General features: G+C 39.1%; 1 protein-coding gene across 2 annotated transcripts in view; it reads right to left on the bottom strand.

Moving 5' to 3' along the window:
* Positions 1 to 979: 979 nt before the first annotated feature.
* Positions 980 to 22,878, bottom strand: part of WDR26 (WD repeat domain 26) — a 34,560-nt gene continuing 12,661 nt past the window's right edge. For both annotated transcript variants that reach the window (XM_084868707.1, XM_084868708.1), the window contains exons 6-14: positions 22,255 to 22,411; positions 18,341 to 18,479; positions 14,698 to 14,838; positions 12,058 to 12,177; positions 11,788 to 11,933; positions 11,202 to 11,280; positions 10,782 to 10,911; positions 8,509 to 8,694; positions 980 to 5,575 (exon numbers count right to left, since the gene is read on the bottom strand). In XM_084868707.1, coding sequence (XP_084724833.1) covers positions 5,550 to 5,575; positions 8,509 to 8,694; positions 10,782 to 10,911; positions 11,202 to 11,280; positions 11,788 to 11,933; positions 12,058 to 12,177; positions 14,698 to 14,838; positions 18,341 to 18,479; positions 22,255 to 22,411 — 1,124 coding nt within the window. In that variant the 3' untranslated portion in view covers positions 980 to 5,549. The remainder of the gene's footprint in view (positions 5,576 to 8,508; positions 8,695 to 10,781; positions 10,912 to 11,201; positions 11,281 to 11,787; positions 11,934 to 12,057; positions 12,178 to 14,697; positions 14,839 to 18,340; positions 18,480 to 22,254; positions 22,412 to 22,878) is intronic.

Below are 22,878 nucleotides of genomic sequence, written 5' to 3'. Positions count from 1 at the left end.
GAATCTTTCTTATATAGTTTCACGTTTTTTTCTGAAAAAAATTTCAAGCCATTAAATATGTAACCAAAGACCATCAACTTTTCTTAAGTGGAAGGGAATTGTTTTAAATACCACTCTCTAAGGTTCAAGGTTGGGAGGTTTTTATTGCTGGTGCTGGAATGTGGTGTAGAAACTGAAATATAGATGGACCATGAGTTGGCTCCCTCTGCAATGCAGAGCTGTATTTAAGGAAAACGAGTGGGAAAACTCCTTTGCTCTCTTGCCTGTTGACCAGAGGAAGTCTCAACCATGGCTCACAGCAGTGCCTCTTGGCTTCTGAGTGGCTCTGCCACTCTATGCTGATGGCCAGCATTTGCCTGCCAAATACTAATTTTTCATATCTGAGCTTCCTTTCACTGAACAGAACTCCACTCTTAGATCTTTAAAGAACTAAAATATTATGGTATAAATTTTAATTTCAAATTAGAAATATATTTTCTCCACTAATCAAGGTGTTCGATGCCCAAGTGCATAATTTCAGGTCAGTAATATTTTGAACAAGTGGGATATGTGACTCCTTAAAAATGTAAATTTTTCTAAGTTAATCATGATTTCACACAACAGTTCTTTAAAAAGATTTCCCAACAGATAAGAGTGCTTCCTTAGTCATCAACTTAAAAAGTCAAATTCAGCCGAAACCAGTTTGGCTCAGTGGATAAGAGCGTCAGCCTGCAGACTGTAAGGTCCCAGGCTCGATTCCAGTCAAGGGCATATACCTTGGTTGTGGGCACATCCCCAGTGGGGGGTGTGCAGGAGGCAGCTGATCCATGTCTCTCTCTCATCGATGTTTCTAGCTCTCTATCCCTCTCTCTTCCTCTCTGTGAAAAAATCAATAAAATATATTTAAAAAAAGTCAAATTTAGCAAATTGGTTGTTTCAGGTAAAAACAATACTAAAACATGCAGACCAATGCATATTATGAGAGTGAACACAGCAACAGTTACTTACTCATTCTGTTTATTGGGTTGAAAGGGAATACAAACGGTTAAGTGCTGCGCACTGACATGGAAAGGTGAATTAAAAAAACAAACCAGTAACACAAATCAAAGTTAATGTAGCATCAACTGAACAGAATTTTAAAGACATTTAATATACTACACATTTATAAACGTTAACAAAGGGTGTTTTGCAAATAATTAGTGGGACAAGTGAAAATAAATATCAGAGACCCGAAGTTGTTTATGCTTTAATGAAATAATAAAGCAAAGAAATTTAAACTACTAAATATAATTTGAGAGGCAGTTAAAAAAACAAAAACAAAAAACAACAACCCCCAAAAATTTAAGAACACAATCCTTTGAAACAGTTAATCAGTCCATAGCAAGTCGTTATTACACACCAAAAGCTCTAACGTTAACTAGTTCCACCACAATGCCATGTCAACCTTGACCATTTAGAAACCTTGAGATCAACACGAGTTCTTTTCTTGATCTCTCCAGCTTGGTTTGTAAGGACGTACATGCTTTTTGTGGATCTAGTCCCCTCGCCACACACCCCCATTTTCAAGGAGCCAGTAACATTTCTTTCCATCTGTGCCTAAAAATGTTACCATTCAGTTTTAGCGCATTGACCCTGATCATGAAAATGTTTACGTTAAAGATGGAGACACCATATCAGTCTTATAAAAATATACCAGTATTAGCCAAACCTTCAATTCGGAGAGGGCACTTCGCATGTGCACAAGACTTTTCGTAAAACTGACAGGAGCCTAGGACAGCTGTTTCCAGGCCTTTCTATGAAGTAAGTACTCTTCCACCGACACACAACACACACAGTTTTAGACTGTTAGTTTCATTAAATCCAGGCTATCCGGATTAAGTAGATAGGGGATGAGTTTTTATAGTTTTTGTTTTTGCAACTATAGAGGGCAGCTACTGTAACAGCCTAACGACACTGAGAATTTCAATTCAGTTCACCCTGTTTTTAGAAAGTTGTCTATGTGTAAATGAAATTCACCTCTCTTTTTGAGTTTGTTCATATTAAATCAAACATGGTGTTTTTTTGAATGGAAGTACTGTTTTGGAGAGCAACCCCAAAGGAGCTGCTAATGTCTAAGTGAGAAATGAAACCCAAATCAGAATGCATATCCGTTTTGAGAGATGGGACCAAAGGATATTAAGAAAAATGTCTTCTTTCCTCCCCATTCAAAAGCAGCCATCTTCTGCTGTGAAAGAAACTGACATGGACATGTCCCTTTCAAGAGACGTACCATACATTTGCCACTGTGAGCAGAGGTTCTTGTGTGCAGGAACCAACATCCTAAAAAAGAGAATTTCAGGATGGGGAGGGGCGGGGGAGAAGGGTTTTCTATTAATGCCACGGAATGCCACTCTGGAGGGAGAACACTCCTAATAATAAAATCACCAGATTGCGACTAGTGAGATTTCAGATTAAGAAAATACTGACAAAAATTGGATTCCCTCCACCCTGGTAACTAGCAGGTTATTGAAATTACTTAGGTAATCCCTTTCTGTGCTCCCACCCACTAAAACGGGCCAGCTTGTAGGGCCATTTGTAAGTCAAGTTTCCTGTTTAAACTACTTACCTGGTTTGATGTAACACATTTCCCTGGCCAGTAAGAGTGACAGAAAGGTGGCTGGCATGGACACTAGTAATTCAAGTACAAAAACCCAAACTGCAGCGTAGTCATCCCTCCCAATTCTCCACTCTTGATCCGTTACCACCACCCACACGCCCGTCTCAGTAACCCCCAAACCCAACATGGGACTATGAATAACCAATTACTTGGAGGAAAAAGACATTTAATTTCATACTTGCTCTAGCCCTTAATTCATAACAACAACAAAAAAACATTTTTAAGCACATGGAAATGAGCCTACTAACCTGATTTTTGGGAGCCAAAATTCCCACTCTGTTTTGATCTATGTGCAAAAAGTATTGGTACTTTTCAGTTCATACGTTTGTTAGTATCTTACGCTGGCCTGATAGCTCTCTCTCATGTATTCTGTTAACTCTACATCACATTCAAGTTTTCAGTGACACCTAGGGGTAAGCCATCCTGCTCTTGGGCTCTTTGTACCCTAAGTCCCTGGGTTTCTTACTTATTTCACCTTTCCAGCACAATCACAGCATGGCAAATGCGTGAGACAGACTTGTATGACACAGCCAAGTACCAGCATACGTAGGAAGCGGCCCGTTCAGACCGATCTCGAAAATAAACTCACCGAGCTAGCTGCTGCAGAGACCTTTGCATAGTTGTGACTCCGTTTTAGTGGAGTTATGTCAGTGTAAGGTGTGCCTCGCGTTCATTCCACTCTGAACACGCAGGCCTTAAACTGCCCTGAAGGGGCACACATTTCAGCGAGTGTCGCCATGTTCCCGGACACACCATAACCATGTCTGTAAACAGCTGTGGAGTGTCTCTAGGCCCACGTCCTGTGAGGGATGTTGCCGCAGCCTGGGGTGTATTAACGGCTTCAGGGTATATACATGAATCACTTAAGATATGGATTTAACTGCACTGAGGTAAAGAGAAGTTGCCACTTAATTATATTCAGTTACCAAGGAAGATTTTTTTATTCAAGCTTAAAGTAAAAAGGAATTGTAGTTAAGAAAAATGAAGTACCAGATAAACTGTAACATATAGTCTCTGAACTCAGAAGTATCAAAACAGGAATTTCTTGATTCTAAGTAATGATCTCTGCAAAAATGGAGCTTAAAAGAAATCTTTTACATACCAATTTGATAAAATAATCTGCTGACCACGATCCGTCCTTTTCTCTGACTAGGAGAGCTGTTGGGAGAATCCGTGCTTTTTAAGGCCAATTGTGTGTTTCTTCCTTTTCCCCTTCCCCGACTTCCCGCTTCTGTGCTGCCATCCCCAACTCCCCAGCCCCGGTGGGAGGATTCTGACATCCGCGTTTTGCTCTTCTTTGTGGGTCCTCCAGAGTCTACTCACGGTAATGACATAGACTTGGCTGGGCCTAATGGGCCTTCATTCAAGCTTTTCTTCACCAGAATCGTATTCTGGGGGCATTCCCACGCCTCTTCCCAAGGTAACAGCTGTGGTCACTTATTTATCTTCTACTGAAAAAGGGAGGGAATTGCAAAGGGGCCTGAAGGATGCTGCATTCAGCTGTTACCGGCCTTAAAAGCACAATGTGAACACCAGGCTTTTGGCTTCTTTTACATGTGAAATTCTCAAAAGGAAAAGTGCTTTTCCATGAAGGAAACCTTTCCGTACACTAAGAGGGGAGGGGAGAGGGAAAGACTACCCACAGCACCAGTTTAGAATGAGGTTCAGTATGGCAATATCTGAAAAACTGAGAAGGAAGCTTCTCTAAATGGATGGATCCCTACATGTCAAAATATTAAGGGCGATTAAGAGAAATGACCATGAGGTTTGAAACCAGGTTAGATGTGTTTGTAACCTGCTGTGTTCTAACGAGCTCAGTTATACTACCAACTTCCAACGTGGTTTATCACCTGCGGCTTCTACTCTCTGGCTAGATCACACCAAACGACTCCCAAGCTGAGAACAACTCGGAACAAGCTTTGCCAAAAGCCTAAACTGCCTACTGATCTCTCATGTCCATTATATTTAAAATCCTTTTTTAATCTTGAATTTCTTCAAGATCAGGTAGGATGTTACTTCAGGAATAAAACAAAAGGGGGGGGGGGGGGAGACCTTCCAATTATTACTCTGCGTTTCCTGTGTAATGTCCTTCCCGGAACTGCTTCTGACCAGGTCTCAGGTGGTATTCCAGAAGAGCATCAGTTGGACTGCGCATCTAAGTCATAGAGGAAACTGTTTTTTAAGCTGGTTTAGATTCCAAATGTATACAAAGGAAGTCACTTTGATCCTATAAATACTTCTTAATTTATTTTTAAAAAAATTGTGCTGTTAACCCTTTTACGGGGCAACAAGCTATGTGAAAAGTACAAAACTTTTTGTCAAATGTAGTATTGAGAGTGCTTTTGACATAGTTCACTGGTTTATCATCTGGATCTGTATATACTGTGCAACGGGCAAGGCTAGAATCCATGAACCAAGCTGCAAAGATCTCAAGCTAAATAAGGCGGAAAGATTTGGAGAAACAAAAGGAGGAAATTCTTTCCTATCCAATGTATACTCTTCAGACTAATGCACTCTTTCTATCAAGCCTTCTAAACTGTTAAATAAAGTTTCCAAACAAGCATTTTAAACTTCATTACACAGAAGAGCAACAAGAATGGTATCCCCCCAGACAAAAGGCAGGGGGGTAAATATATGTACTGAGTTCAATGGGTAAGCCTGAATGTAGCACAGTTCTTCACAACCGATGGGGGTAATTCAACATGGTGTCCAACAACGTTCTAACGACGTGCTTCATCTCAACGAGTTACTATGAAGCAAGGTGTAAATGGCCCCACCCGGGCTTCAGAAATGGTTCCTTCTCACGACGAGCATGTCTGTCCAGCTATCAATCATGTTTGTTTGCACCAAATCCCAAGCCATTAAAATACGACTAATTTAAGTTAAACAGAAGTCGTCTGCTCCAGATTCGCCATCAACTATCCATGCTACTGCATTCCTCTGAAGACAAGACGGGAGAACACGGGGAAGGGTGGTGAGAGGAAGAAGAGGGGAGGGGGAGAAAAAGTTACCAGTTAGAAAGTTTTAAAACCAATACCATGACATTAAAAATCAAACACATCAAGGCAAACTCTTATCATGATCATTAAAATGATGTGCCTGTATCATGTCTCAGATTATATATTAAACTCATGATCATTTTGAATATTGCAGTACTCAAGTGAATAATTATATTGTAATCTCCTACTTTTAAAATGGACCTTGAAATAGTTATGCACAATAGGAAAATCTTTATGACAGTTTATAACAGTAAGATATATCTGGCAGTCCAAGGCAGAACTGTGCATTATAACTATATATTAATCCTCCTTTTGATAGCTCAGTTTGAAATTCTGCAAAATCACCCTATTTTTTCTTGGGGAGGAGGGAGGTATAGTTATAAACAGCTTTACTGATACAGTTCACATGCTATACAACGTCCTATTTAAAGTTACAATTCATGAGTTATTAGTGTATTCACAGGATTGTTTAACCATCACCACAACCAATCTCAGAACATTTCATCCCCCATCACCATATACAAACACCCACCCCCAATCCTAAGCAACCACTAGTCTCTTTCTGTCTGTGGATTTGCCCGTTCATATAAACGGAATCACAATATGTGCTATTTTGTGTCTGGCTTCTTTCACTCAGCATATTGTTTTCAAGGTTCATCCAAGCTGTAGCATATGTTAGCATCTAAGACTATTCTATTTTATATATTCCTCAAAATAAAGCAAACACACACACACAGTACGGAACTCTACTATAACAAAAGGTTAGCAAATTCTCTATTTTGAATTGGAATTAAGTGACAAATTTTTATTTGAATGACTTATATAGCATATCTTAGGGCAGTTTTCTGCTCTGTTGACTAATGAGTTTGCCGATCACTGGGATAGGGGCTTAATCATAAGGAACAACATTGTAATTGACAGTCTAGGTCAGTGGTCGGCAAACTCAACAGTCAACTGCAGTTTGCCGACCACTGTCTTAAGGTGTTATGATTTTTAAATGGCAACTTTTTTAGTCTCATCTATGTTTTTCAAAAATTCGATTCCGAACAGGTATTACTTTAATTAAAAAAACAAAAAACCAAAACAAAAAAACCATGTTTTCAAGCAGGGGAATAATAAGAACCCAGAAGCTATCTGTATAAAAGGCATATCACCAAATATCTAATTATAAAAGCTTTTCCTATTTTAGGTGTAAGTGGGAATCTTGGGGGCTATCCCTATGTAGCCAAATGCAATGGACAGCTGCTGAATTGGTCCAAGACATCACAACAGCTGCGCGAACGCTTGCTTACGTACCGCAGTGGGTATCCACATTAATCAAACCCACCAGAGAGCAGTGAACTTGAGCCCACGGCAGTACACATATCCTCAGGGTAGCTCTAAAATAAACCCACTTACAATAATCTGTTATGATATACCTATTTTCTACTTCTCTAAACCAAATATGCTTATTCGAAGAAAACTTTTAAATGACTGATAAGAGTAGAAAGCACATATAATTACAGTTATAGATTTATGAAACACCTTAGAGAGTGGATCCTGACATGTAAATAGGTCAACAAAGAAGACTTAGAAAGTCGCGTAATGATCTGCCACACAGAAAGGCCATCACGGTTCTGAGCAACCGGAAGGAGCTCTCAGACCTTTCTGACCACACGCTTTCCATCTTCCCCCAATCTTTGGCCATCCCCCTCTCGAGCCAGTAAGATCTGGCCAAGCCTTTTGCAGCGTGCAGCACAGAGATAAACAAAATAAAAGCACAGAGAGCATGCTTTTCCAAAGCACAGATGCTCTCCTGACAGCCGTCCTCTGAGAATCACTGAGCTGCGAGCAGCTGGCCATCTTTCCTCCTCAGACACTCGAGTGGGACCCACTAGGAACAAAGCAATCTGCTTCTGGGCAAATTAGCTCCTTCGAAGCGAACTAAATATTTGACTCGCTCTGTTTGGGAAAGGAGGGCTCTGTCGGTTACAGAAATTCCTCGTTACCTCTTCTCTCTGACATCCTGGCTCAGTGAAGCTCCTTCTTCACCTCCAAGTGCCTGACGCTGTGGGAACGCCTTCCAGGCCCGGAAGTGGGGACCGGGCAGCACCCAGCAGCTCCCGCCCCCCGGCAATGCGGAGGAGAACACTGCTGTTAGGGCCTCGGCGGTCTTACGGGGACACTGCAGACAAGCCTAGCATGCTGCTTGGCGCCAGGTACACGATGCATTTTAGCAGTTCCCTTCCCTTTCTCTACCCATCATGCCTAGCTCATGCTAGCAGGCTACATGCTATTAACTGATGTTTATTTTTAAGGGTAAAATCTATAATCAAGATCATTCTACAGCCGAGACCGGTTTGGCTCAGTGGATAGAGCGTCGGCTTGGGGACTGAAGGGTCCCGGGTTCGATTCCGGTCAAGGGCATGTACCTTGGTTGCGGGCATATCCCCAGTAGGGGATGTGTGCAAGAGGCAGCTGATCGATGACTCTCTCTCATCGATGTTTCTAACTATCTCTCTCCCTTCCTCTCTGTACAAAATCAATGAAAATATATTTAAAAAAAATCATTCTACAGTTGCTCACATTTTGTGTACTAGCTCGTTCTCATGAGTTTTAAGTATAAAATGCTTCAAGATTCCCCTCAGATTTTAAAGTGACAACATTAACTAGATGTAAACGAGGTGGCATGTTCTAGCGTGTTCTCCCCACTGTCAGCAATGGAACTACAAAGACAACACTGTATGTTAGATGGCTTAACCCCCGAATGAGGAGTCAGTGTGCAAGCTCTATACAAGGAGAAGGTACATGATGTCCCACACTTTAAGCTGCTAGAACTTTCCAATAAGCAGGGCCGCTCATCGGGAGGAGCCGGGCAGCCGGCAGCGGTGTTACCTTCGATATCCTGGTGGTCTAGAAACGGCGCTGGTCCCCATATTCTGACAGTGCCATCGTCTGAGGCGCTGGCCATCATGGACGGCATCTGCGGGTTCCAGCTCACACAGTTGACTGTGCGTGTGTGCCCCGTCAGCTCGGCGATTGGCAGCTCGCTGCGTTTGTGCCAGATGTAAACCTTGTGATCTGCACCAACAGTGATTCAGAGAACCGTTATGAAGTGGTTATATATTAACAAAACCAACGTCAGCACGCACAGAACACATGGCTTGATTATCAGAATTTAAAAAGAATAAATGTAACATTAACAGTTTAACAAATTACCTTATGAAAAGCTATTTTAATAAAATATACGTGTATTTCCCCCCGTTAAAAGGTGATTAGCTCTCAAATCACAAGATCTATTTGCAATATTCTGTAATACATGAGTAATACATTTCCATAGACAAGGCCTTTGAATATAAACAAATGGAGGTTAGAGATGATAAATTCTATGGAAATGCGAGGTGACACAGAAAAGCAATGTATCCAAATTCAAAAGCAGCAATACTAAGAACAGCAGCTCAATCTTTATTGAGAGCTTACAATGTACTAGGTATTAAATATATGTTATTACTTTCTGAATTTACATATGTGACCTACTCTTCATCACCCCTGTGAGGTGGGTACATGCTTCCCGCTCTTTCAGGAAGCCTGCCCATGGTTAATAGTGACTGCCGTCCGGAGGCCCTGCTCAGGACCTCACCAGTGAGTCTAGGCAACTGTCCCATCATGTGGCTCTGTAGTCAGCTGATTATAACCCCACAAAATGACCATAAACCCAAACCCCCACAACTTTACTTTGTGATAAAACTAACCTTAAAAAACCAAACAAAAAAAACAAACACCCAACCCAATGATACAGAACAGTGGTTCCGAGTGTGGGCTCTGTGGTCAGATGACTCTGCACCACTGGCTAGCAGTGTAACCATGGCACAATGCCCACTCTTTGCAACTCTTCCTCTCACTGTGAATTCACACTTCCTCATCATGTCTGAAGACAGAGGAGTTTGCATGTGAAAGGTGTTTTGAACAGAGCAGCACACAGTAAATATCATGTATCACCATAAGAGTTAACAGATTTAGGTGGTGGTTCTTAAACAGAAGGCAGAACCCCAGGGTAAATCAGGAAAGTGCTCAATCTGAGGATCTACTGGCCAGCTGTGTGATCAATGTGGGAACTTGCAGGGGGAGGAAGTGTCTGAGTTGTGAAAAGGTAGAAATATGCCCTTGTTTCAAAACTTGTAAGAAAACACGGAAAGGTGGGACTTATCTGAACTGTGTGTGTGTGTGTGTGTGTGTGTATGTGTGTGTGAAGCAAAAGCTACAACAGTCATTGAAGAACTGCATTTGTCTTTCCTAGAAAGCACTTGTTCATTAATTTCCAAAAACATTTTTTCCTTGCATAAAATGCAAATAGCAAAATAAAGAAAGCGGATTAGTTTTTTCTTCTTGAACTGAAAAAGTCAACGAGAGAGAAAAGACTACAGGCTGGAAAAGTGTGAATGCACAAAATCTGCTACATGTGGAGGAAAATGCTTTTGTGAACACACATCCAAGGAGGATATTTCTCCGAGGTGCAGCAACAAGCAGTCTAGGCCAGAACGACAACTCTGATCAGGCCCTGCCTGCCGCACCGATCGGGGACCCAGAGCTAACGAAAGGCACAAAGCCAGCAGTTCTCCTCCGTGTGCAGCACAGGGAAGAGGCAGTGTTTGGGGGAAAGGTTTTCTAACCGATCTGCCTGATACTGGCATTCACACACTTGTGGATTTGGAAAGTCTTTGGAATACATTCCTTATAAATAAGTGACAAATGAATTAGTGTGGTCACCTTCGGAGATAATACACCCACTACAGCCACATGCTGTTCAAAATAAACACGTTTCATGTTTAGCCCTACACAGAGTATAATGTGGTGTAACTCCATTATTCACCAGACTTGGTTCTGAGTTAGTTGGGGGGAGAAATAGCATGACTAAGGATAATGATAGCCATACATATTAAATCACTTCTAGAGAACACACATGGTCAGAACAGGCACTATTGATTTCTGACAAGACTCAAGTCATTCCAAAAAAGGAGAAATTAACAGTGTACTGGATGAATGACTCCTATAATTTTAAATTTAACATCCGAACTTGCATGGAGACATGCCCACCTTCACAAATTGAAAAAATTATAGCACTTTAAATGCACAATACATGTGAAAGAACAGTGCCACAAATGATTTACCTTCACTGCCACTAGCGATGAAGTCTTCATTATGGCCTCCAAAACATGAATGAATTGTATAAAACCCTTGTGTAACACCTTGATACTTTCTTACTAAAACTCTGTCTTGCAAGTCCCATAAATGAACTCCCTGCAGAGAAAAGAGAATACAGGTATTTACTTATACCAACTCAAAAAAAAAAAAAAAAGTTAAAAAAATAATCTGTGAATATCCCTTTCCTTAATGGAACATTTTCATTTTCTATTTATGTAAAACGCCAATGTTCTGACAAATTTAGAGTTGATTCTATGCACGTAAGGATCAAACACATGTAGTATAATCTTAATAAGTGGTATAGTTTTGTTTATATTTATAATAAAAATCACAATTAAAATTAGAACTAAGATGAATTTTTCTGAGGATCATATTAGCTAACTTACCTGAGTTGCTACATTTAACAAAGCTAATCGGCCATTCTTTGAAATAGTAAAAGACATAATGGGATGATCTTCTTGTACTCTGTAACCAGAAAACAATTTGTCAAAAGCAACACATTAGGAATCAAAGAATCAAGATATTCAAATTACTAAAATGTAAAATGTTCCAGTTTAAATATCATACTTTTGTCTGTAGTCATTATTATACAAGAAACAGAATTTGACTTGATTACTCAGCATCACCTGACCATCAATCCAAATCACCCCAGAATCAACTAACATCAAGTCCATAAAAACTCTTCTAAAGAGCGAGTTCCACTACATATTTAAAAAATATATTTTTGATTTCAGAGAGGAAGGGAGAGACAGAAACATCAATGGAAGAGAACCATCGAATGGCTGCCTCTTGCACACCCTCCACTGGGGGCTACGCCCCCAAGCCAGGCATGTGCCCCGGACCAGAATCAAACATGAGACTGGTCAGTTGTTAAATTTTGCTCTATCCACTGAGCCAAACCGGCGAGGGCTCAACTACCCATTTTAATATAAACCAGATAATTGTTGTTTAATGAATACAAAAAATAGTTACATGTTCCTATCTGTAAGGTCCTCGAAGTTATATCCTCGAATTCGCTGGTGTGTATCTGATGCCAGAACAGTCTTCCCGTCACTCAAGCACCAAAGGCATTGCACTCTCACACCTTCCCAGGAGTCAAGGAGATTACCATCTAAGTCCTGAGCAGGAGGAAATGACAATGACCTTGGTCATTAAAAATAAACCACCATCACTCAGGAAGCAAACAAAAGTAAATTTGCTTTCGAACAAGCAGACATTTGGAAGGGAAAACGAAATACTCACACACTGATAGAACTGCCCACGCTGACCTCCGGTTACAAAGCGCTTCCCATCTGGATTCCACGCCACACTTGTTAAACTGTCTTCATGTGACTGGCTCATTTTTGTCCTTAGCTCTCCCGTCTACAAAGAAAGAAAACTGAGAATAAGACCTTCAAGATACCTCTGTAAAGAAAATATGTACAGAAAAAAAAAAAAAAAAGAGTACTAACTGGGATATCTGGTTAGTTTTCCTAAATTAGCCTTATGAAAAATGCTTATAGCACTTACAAGAGAAAAATCCAGGGGTTGAACAATGCCTGGCACCAGTGACCCAAAGAACAGCTATGATGAGATAATTCCAATAAAATTCTCATCTTAAATCAACTGCATTCATAAATTAAAACATGGAATCTTTCCCAAGTAAGATAAAAAGTCTTAACACTAAACACCTACTCCTTCTGAGTTTCCATGACTTCTCAGGACACGTTTTATTTTAAATATTACTCAGAAATACCACTAATAGGTAGAAAAACTATGTCCTTTAACTGGGCCAAGGGCGTTAAATTTCGTTTTCAAGATGCTCAAAATGTAGTCGGAAAATGGGAAAAGAGAAATGAAAATTATTTTTCTGATATGTAGCTTTACTTCCACTAAAAGTAACAGAAAAGAGAGGGATTTCTGTACTATTTAGCAATAGCCATTCTAAAGCATTCCCAACTTACAAGCAAAGCTATTTAGTGGTTATAATCTTTAGATATCCTCCTGTTATTTTTCTAAGTTATTCAACTTAGAAGGTAGACACATACCATTTAATCTAGTCTTGATTCCATTTTGTTCATGGATTAGAAACAGGATCTGAGAGAGAATAGCTGCCCTTGGTATAATTAAAAGTACATGGGCATAATTTTCCTGTGAGAAATGGGTAATCAAAAGTAAAAAAAAAAAAAAAAAGAAAAAAAAAAAAGAGTGAAAACAAAGTGTATGATCAGGAAATGGGGGCACAAAAATAGAAAACCAGATGTCTCCCTTACACTGAAAAAAATCTTCAGCAATCTTAAATCCTTCCCCATATTGTTAACTGCTCTCACCTACTTATTTTTGGGTTGGCTGATATAAACGGTTAAAATAGAAGTCTAGAAGCACAAATACACATTCAACAGCTAAATCCTCGGCATTTTCTATCCAGGAATAAGTTAATACACTAAGTTCTGAAATGGCTTTTTCTTCTATTATGTTCAGGATAGTGAGTAAGGTATATGAGGCTAATAATTTGGAACCTACCTACAAACGTAATGGAACAATTTGAAACCTGACTAAAAAAGACCACCCTTTTAGAACAAGTATGTAAAGTCATGTATAGCAAAACAGTTAAGCTAAAAATAGTTTAACTGTCCAGAAATTAAAAAAACTGACTCAAAGGAAGACTACACAGGTGCTATAAGTTAAGAGTCTCTATTACAGGATTATGACTGCATTTCCCTGCTTTTGAGAAGGGGAAAAAGTTTTAATGGCAACAATTTTTATCGTTTAGGTCAGATTCCTTTCAAACCTATTTTATTGAGAAAGCCATATATTCTATTTTGTGCTTACCCCCTCTCTCTCCTCCCCCCAGAACTCAACTCCAAATACAATACTGGTTTGATAAAAATGGCATAAAGACACTTCGGGAATGATCTGGGATTTAAGCTTAGATAGCAGAGAACTATAGTTAATGTTCTTCAGTAAGACAATGGCACTTGGTTATATAGGAAAATGTTATTTTTTTTTTTTTGGAGATACGTGCTAAGTATTTAGGGGTAAAATATAACTTACCTTGACATGTTTTGAATATGAAAATATGTGTAATGTGTATGTATGCGTATTTGTCCGTATGTATGTATGTACACACAAATGTTCACAACTATTGAATCTAGAACGGTGGGCATATGGGTGATCATTGGGCTCTTTTTTCAACTTAATGTTTAGAAATTTAATAAAAAGATGGGGTTAAAACTGAAGTAAATGACTGAGCAATAAGAAAATTGTACTGATAAAATAGCACCATGGTGGGCAAACTGAAGCTCGAGAGCCACATATGCGACTCTTTGGCCCCTTGAGTGTGGCTCTTCCACAAAATACTACGGCCTGGGCAAGTCTATGTTGAAGAAGTGGTGTTAGAAGAAGTTTAAGTTAAAAAAACATGGCTCTCAAAAGAAATTTCAATCATTGTACTGTTGATATTTGGCTCTGTGGACTAATGAGTTTGCCGACCATTGCATAGCAGGATTAAAATTATGGCATATCATCTTTAGGTACATCTCAATACTCAGTTTGCCCTCTATCTTTATTTGAGTCATTCGATTGCCATTAGAATAGAAAATCTGATTTAACGCTGATGTCTTCACTCTTAAAAGGTGTGTGTATAACTATGAAAACTATGAAATATAAAATCCTTTTGGAGATACAAAGTACCATAGTAAATAGCATGAATTATGGACTGTTCTTCCAAAAACTCTATAATGCTTAGCCTAATATTTAAGTCTGTAACATTTCTGGACACGGGTCCCATGTGAAACGTTTCCTTTTGTGAGAGGCACAGTATGGTGACTTTGTCCGCAGAGTGAGAATGAGCAGGATGACTATGCTTTACTTAAGGCTACACCGCGGATGGAACTTGCTCACTTGTACATTCCAGAGCCAAAGCTCAGAGCAGTCATCTGGGCCACAAGCAACAAGGTAGTTGTCGTCCGGACTCCACGCGATATAAGAAACGCCATAAGCATGTCCTTCTAACGTTTTAAGCAGTTTTAACAGGTGTGTGTCCTAGGAGGAGAAACAGACAGCTTGGTTAGTTCCATCCTTCAAGTCCCTGTTTCGTGGGTATGAGACTTTATATAGCTACAAAGACATACTCTGATAATACAATCTGAGGAGGTTTCACAATTTCACCCCATCTGAAGCTCTGACAAGCTTGCTTCGTAAAGACTTGTTCATGCTGCAACATGGACCTTACACAGGACATGTGTGCTAGATGGAAACATGAAGATGACATAGACAATATCCTTGGGGGCTCTCAAGGAAACGAAAAACAGGAGTAGTAAGTGCTACCTCTTACTTGTTTTTAAAAACAGCTTTACTGAGATATATACCTAAAATTCAGTCTTTGGAAGGATACAGGTCAGTGGTGTTTAGTTTATTCAGTTATTCACCATTCCCCTTCCCCTGGCAACTGCATTCCTCTATGGATTTGCCTGTTCTGAGCATTTGATATAAATGGATCACACAGCATGTGGCCTCTGTAATTGGCTTCTTTAACTTGGCATGGTTGCAGGGTTCATCCATGTTGTAGAATGTATCAGTATCTCATTTAATCCCCATAAACCTGACGGGTAAGTATTCTCCTCCTCCTCCATTTAGAGAGAGGCAGATGAAGGTTTAGAGAAGGTTGAACTTGCCTCTGTTTACAACTAGGGATTGGAACGTGGGTTGACTGACTCTAAACAATATCTTGAGCTGTGCAGGATGAATTGTAGAGAGCAAACATGAATGGCAAGTGACGATCTAGACATCTTTATTTTAGGGTCAGGGCTTAAATTTTAACCTGAGTGAAGAGACACAAGACTTTTTAGCTGTGGAGTACATACATGATGTTTGGCTTTAGGAAGAGAACTCACACAACAATCTAGAAGACAAATCAGAATGAAGGGACACAGGTTAAGGACACCCTTCAAAAGCCAATGCAACAGCCAGAGTTAAGATAAGAAATGAAGTCCTAAATGAACACAGTTGGGACCGAAAGAGGTCGGATCAAATTATTCTTGGGACAGAGAATTGACAGAACAGAACGAGATAAGAAATGTTTAAAGACAACTTCCAATTTCTGTCCTCCATATTGATGGATGTGACAGGAAATAGAGATAGGGAGTTAACTAGAGGTGGAAAAAAGCAATGTTTCAGACTTGGGTCTAAAGTTGAAAAAAAAAGAGAGGATATTAATATTATATTCTCACAAGAACAGTCTCTCTATACTAATCTATCCAAAGTAGAAATACCATGTTCATGGAATCCACTTAACTTTGCTTAGATTTTGACAGGGGAAATGGGAAAAACTCTTGTTTTTAGAGGCAAAGGAAAGAAAACCTGCTAAAAGAAACTAGGTAGTAGAATTAAAATCTTAAGGTTCTCTAAGTTTTGTTTTTTTTAAGCCATTAAAACCCGTATGCAAAAAGATCATCAATTTTCTCATAAGTGTTTCAAATAGTATTGGATATAGCAAAATACCACCACACCAAACTAAACCCACAACTTCTCAGATTGAAATGTAAGCATTAACTCTACATTTCCCAGCTGATCTGGCCACAAAAGCCCTTCACACGTAACATCTATTAGCATTCTGCACAACCAGGATTCTGACAAAGCACTCTGGGCAGCACTGGAAGGAAGTCTGAATCCCTTAGCAAAGTATACAAGAGCCCCTTCATCTGGCCGCTGCTGAATTCATTAACTTCACTTCCCAGTCTGTGAAGCCTCTTCCCCAAACCGCCCAAACGTTCTGCCATGCTTTCTTTCACTAAGGGCCAGTTGTTACTAGCTTTGCCTAAATAATTATTCCTCCTTCTTCACCTGAGACTTACATGTCTCACTTTCCAAACAAAAGTGGCTCTTACACACTGCTGCTAGCAAAAAGCAGAATAGCTTTGATATTGTTGCTCTTTTCAGAGATCTGAGGATAACTGCCAATTGAACACACAACTCTTAATAGCAGAATTCAAAGGCCATGGTTGGATTCCTACCCTTATTTCCCACTCTTTGACGTACTCATGCTACTCTCTTATTTGGGGGTGAGGAATGCCTTTCTAGAATGCCCTGTTCCCGTCTCTCCTTGTGATACACAGCCAGGCTCACATGAGGGCTCTACCCGTGAAGCTCCTGTGCTCTCATAAAACTGTGTGTGTATCGTGTGATACTTAGGTATAGTGTTAGTTATTATTATCAGGCAACATATTAGTACACTGTTAATAATAAAAGTCTCAAATATTTCCCCATCATTATAGTTGTTGCAGAAATCTCAAAGTACTACTTATGCTCATCCCTACTTCAAAATTTTGGTAGTTATTAGATCTGCTATTATAATGTTATTCAAATATTAATAAACAAGCAATGTATTATTATACTGTATCTGTTTTTGTACTATTTTGATAACTATGTTTCACTATAATTGGGTTTCCTTAGTAATTGATATGTAGTATGCACTTGGGCTTTCTATGTGTTTTGGTTTATGTATTTAAAAACGGGGTCATCAGAATGATAGAGGAGTACATGGTACAACAAAATTAAAGAACACCTGCTTTAAGGCAAAGACTAGTTCTTACTTACTTTCTTCATTCATAGCACATTACAGATACACAAGTTTGATGTATGTCCTCAAATTTGAATCTTTTTAAAAAAATATTTCCTTCTATGGATCCTTTTCTCTATTTTTCAACATCGAAGTCCAAGATCTTTATCCTGGGCTAATATATTCTAATTCTAATTTTTTTTTTAAAAAAAAGGCCATTCACTTTATGATTTTAGGTGAAGGACTGCTAACCAAATACATTTTCTTAACCTATCTGGAGCCATGAACTTCTTTGATTGCTTGATAAATGTCCAAGTGGCTGAAAGAAATGGAAATACTTATTTCAACAAATCTGTAGGTCACCTGGTTACACACAATGACAAATCTGATTTTAAAACTTAGAATTTTAAATCCAGAATACAATACTGTTCATATGTATCACTGACATAAAAAGGGGTGTGTGTGTATGTTTCACAGAAGTTCCACAAATTATACAAAATAATGAAATATTTCAAAAGGCAAAATGGTAATGAGTCTTTTCTAACTTGTGACAGAAGGGTACTTTATTAACCCATAAATCAAATTTTAACTGAGATAAAAAAGACATTAAGAGCAGGTCTGGAATAAAAAACATTCCTGGATTTGAGTCTAACTCTTCCATTTACTTGCTGTGAGAGCCTGGACATTTAGCTTCTGTATCAGTTTTCTCATTTAAAGAGATGTTTGTATCTCAGAGGGTTATTCAGAGAAATAAATTAAACAATGCACACACAGACTTACTACAATCACTCAAATATCACACTCAACAATTTTGATAAGTTTTATAGCCATAATCTAGACAACACAAAAAGAGGTAGGACATGACAGAGATGACAAAAGAGGTTCTTGCGAAATATTATCTGTATGTGCATACATTAAAAATGTGTACTCAATTAGATTGAAAATGACCTCTCTTTGCAATCTAAACACTCATGCTAGAGTACATACCGGATCAACTTGCCATATGATGACTGTTGTATCCTTTGATCCTGTTGCTAGTTTAGTGCCATCGTTAGAGAATTTACAGAACCACACTTCATTACAATGCTCCGTAAGGATCTGCTGCGTATAACATGGGAACTGCCTCCTGAAACAAAGAAGTCCAAAAATCATTATTCGTTCAAAACAGATTAATCATAATGACAAAGGTTAAACAACTGATAAAACTTCTTTGTAGACCAAAACTTAAAAAAAAATAAGATATGAACGCATTCATAAATCTTAACAATCAAGTTTACATTGATTTGTCAAAAAAGACGGTATTATGCATTAGTCAAGGCAATCTTAGGGGAAATCAGTAACCCAAAATCTGGTTCAATTTACAATTTATTCTTTTTAAGAGACATCTAAAATCAAGAGTAGCAAAATATTTTTATTTTATTTATTTATTTTTTAAAAAAATATATTTTATTGATTTTTGTACAGAGAGGAAGGGAGAGAGATAGAGAGTCAGAAACATCAATGAGAGAGAGTCATCCATCAGCTGCCTCTTGCACACCCCCTACTGGGGATGTGCCAGCAACCAAGGCACATGCCCTTGACCGGAATCGAACCCGGGACCTTTCAGTCCCCAAGCCGACGCTCTATCCATTGAGCCAAACCGGTCCCGGCAAGAGTAGCAAAATATTTTTAAAAAGGACTGATGCAGTCCTGACTGGTTTGGCTCAGTGGATAGAACATCAACCTGCAGACTGAAAGGTCCCAAATTCGATTCCGGTCAAGGGCATGTACCTTGGTTGCGGGCACATCCCCAGAAGGGGGTGTGCAGGAGGCAACTGATCGATGTTTCTCTCATTGATGTTTCTAACTCTCTCCCTCTCCCTTCCTCCCTGTTAAAAAAAAAAGAAAAGAAAAAGAAAAAGGACTGATGCACAATATGAACCACAGGGCACAGAGCTAAACACCAAGGACAGATGAAGTCAGGGGAACAAATACAGTAACAAAAACTCGAGTAAAGCAGACCAAAGAGTAACCCCACATTCCCCTATGTGCTCATTTTGATGCATCAGCAAGTTAAAAACGCCCCTGGAAAAATGTTGAATATTCTGCCGAAATGCTCCCAGGATTCTCACCCGAGAAAGATAAACCCCTCAGAACAAGGACCTGCTGTGGGCTTGCTCTACAGCAGCCGCACCCACTGGTGGTCCTTGAGGTTCGGTTGGCGACCGCTGCTCTCTAGCACACCCAGGCCCCTTCCTGGGCATGAACTTTCTACCTCCTCCTCAACTCTAAGGGTTCCCAGAGCCTTGCCACCAGGAGAGCAGCGGGCAGTGGCAGCTCGTCCCGAGCCAGTCCCTTGGTCCTGCCTCCAAGCCCCCTTTTCTGACTTCCATGTGAGCTCACAGCAGCTCGGCCTTGGCTCACGTCTTTCCTACCGTTTCTAGGGAGCCAAAGCAGACAGAATACCATCTCAGCTCCCGTTGTTTCTTCTCCCCTAAGCCCTCCCTTTGTTCACTGCTTCTGGCTTTAACACACTCTCAAAATAAATAAAGAAACATTACAGGGCACTAGTCATCCAGGCTATTGACAATCAGTTACATCTGAATGTCACTAAAATAGTAAATTGTCATTATTTTATCGTTACTTAATCTTTTAAAAGACTAATAGCCCCCTGCTTATTAAAAGACTAATTTTGGATGTATACAAGTGATAGCTTCCCTATGTATTCAAACAAATTAAAAAAAATTTAAGAGGGCGTTAAAAATATCAGTACCTTCCCAAATAAAACTGAATAAAATGTAGCATTTTAATCAAACTGAACCTTAGCATTTTAAGGTTCTATAAAATACTACATAATACTTAAAAATTAGTATTTGTAAAGCAATCTGTGGAGACATCCATTGATTGCTGCTGAAAAAACCCCACCAAGTCATTAAAAAACTAAACAAAATGCAACCCTATTCTTTACTGGTCAAACTTAACAAAAAATATGTATACATTAACTGTGAAAAATGTAAATAATGTACAATCTAATGAAAACTATTATGTGCTATTTAGGATATTTTTAAAAGTTCTAATTTAGACCTAGCCAGACCGGGACCCTTTGGTCCGCATGCCGATGCTCTCAGTGAATAGAGCATCGGCATGCGGACCAAAGGGTCCTGGGTTCGATTCCGGTCATAGGCACATACCTTGGTTGCAGACTCCTCCCTAGCCCTGGCCCTGATTGGGACTCATGCAGGAGGCAACCAATCGATGTGTTTCTCTCACATCGATATTTCTCTCTTTCCCTCTCTCTTCCTCTCTCTCCAAAAGATCAATGGAAAAATATCATTGGGTGAAGATTATAAAAAAAAGTTATAATTTACTTAATCATAATCAATTTTCTATTTTCCAAAGAGAAGAGCTGCTATTTCATTTCAATGCTAAGATTTAGCTTATGAAAATATAGTTTTCTAGTTTCAATGCCAAAATATAGTTTCTAAAAAGGAGTAAAGGAGATAATCAGAAACATCGACTTTTCTTTTGAAGACCAAATATCTTCTATCATTTACGTTCAAAGGTATTGGTATAGAAGTTCAAACACTAGGAAAAATGTAGGTCACACTCTCATAGATTTCAGTTCCCCAACAGGAAGGCAATCTCTTAACCTACTGACACTTTTGAATCATGAAGTCTGCCATAAATACCTTTCAGTACATTCCACCGACAATGAACTCCAGAACCAAAAAAAGATTTGGGTTCACAACGGCCTTTTCAACACTGGTCTCAAATTCCCTAAAGGAGCTATGAAATAAGAAACCATATAGTCTTTTAATCTATCTCCTCCGAACTCTATTTAATTTAAATGAAAGACTTACCAAGTCAAAGAATAATGTTAAAGAGTAAAAAGAGATAAAGGAAAAGGATCTTTAATTATTTTCTTTTAGAACATTTAAGACATGCACTAAGTAATTACCTAGTACTTTAAGTAATACTTGAAATTTAAGGCCAGTAGCGCAAATAAATTATTTTTTATTGCAACTAGGGAGAATGAGGTGAGAACTCACTACATGTGAAAGTACCTTATGCATTAAAAAATTAGCGTAAATCACAGTGTGTGTGTGTAATTTTGAGTTATTCCGAAGTTCCTCGGTTCCCAAAGCCCTCACACTTATGTATTTCTGTCCGTCCTAGCCATGCCCCTTCCAGCAGTTCTTTGATGTTGTCTGGAGAAGAGACTGAGCACATGAACTACCGCTGTTCCTATTTGGTACCCCAGCCTCCCATCCTCTCCTCCCTGGAGTTTGAAAGATTTCACAATTTGTTTTTTTCAGTATCTTAAAAATTAAAAGCCATGTTTTCATTTTGGAGTTTACTAAAATAGTAGGAACAGTTATATTCAAAATAGACATAACATCTAAAGTGAAGCCTGAATTCTTACAGGTTAAACAATGTACATAGGTCGGTATAAAAACAAAACCCACACCAGGAAGTTAACACCGTTAGTCTAACCATTTTTAGCAGAACTTGCATTAGGAAAAAGTATTTTGGGGCAGGAAATAATTTGGGCCAAAGTTAAAATAGCCATAATGTCCAGAAACAGAGCCACTAAGTGGTCTCTGGCATATAGGGACACCAAGCTCTGGACCCTGGCATTCTTACCTAATGTTCCTTACCCGCCCCTAAAAAATGACAGAGAGAAAATGACCACCCGTGGTTTCCAGCTTCAGTTCTCCATGGTGGTTTGCTGTCATGAACATATACACATTTTTCTTCCTTTTCAACTTCAGTAGTTCTAGCTTTACTTATGATCAGATGCTAAATCAGACATGAATTGTTTTATAGCTACAGGACAAAACTAAAAAAAGGAAACATCTTATTCAAGGTCAAACTGAGCCTGAAAAATGTTAGCCTACTTCAGAATTTAAATTTCCTCTTACCTGCTACAAACATGATCTATAAGCAGAGACACAGAATCTAGATTATTATCAAGTTTGGTATTGTGATATAGGCACCGATCCCTCTGGAGTTCTACCGCCTGCCGCAGGAGGGTCTGTAAACGCCGTGGGGGAAGCATCACTGATGGTGGCAAATACGCTTTAAATAGAGAAATAAAAATTAAAAAATAAAACAAAACAGGATAAACTTTTACATAAGATAGTTATTCTTCTTCTGCCCTAATGATATTGTTCTTAAATAGAGCAGTTCTGGGCAATGTAACATGAGCTTAATGAATATTTATTTGTCTGCAGATGTGTTGCCACTAGAATAGAAGATACCTGAACAGGAGGGCTTTAATATGTGGATCTTCTAAACAACAAACAAAAAAAAATCAATAAAGAAAAAGGCGACCTGGCAGGTGTGGCTCAGTGGTTGATAGTTGACCTATGAACCAGGAGGTCACAGTTTAATTCCTAGTCAGGGCACATGGCCAGGCTCGATCCTCAAAAGGGGGCGTGCGGGAGGCAGCTGATCAATGATTCTCATCATCGATGTTTCTATCACTCTTCCCCTCTCCCTTCCTCTCTGAAATCAATGTAAATACTTAAAAAATTAGGTAAAAA

This window comes from Pipistrellus hanaki, assembly GCF_964339955.1.
Source record: "Pipistrellus hanaki genome assembly, chromosome: 20".
Classification (NCBI taxonomy): Eukaryota; Metazoa; Chordata; class Mammalia; order Chiroptera; family Vespertilionidae; genus Pipistrellus; species Pipistrellus hanaki.
This window is presented reverse-complemented; position numbering and strand designations above follow the sequence as displayed.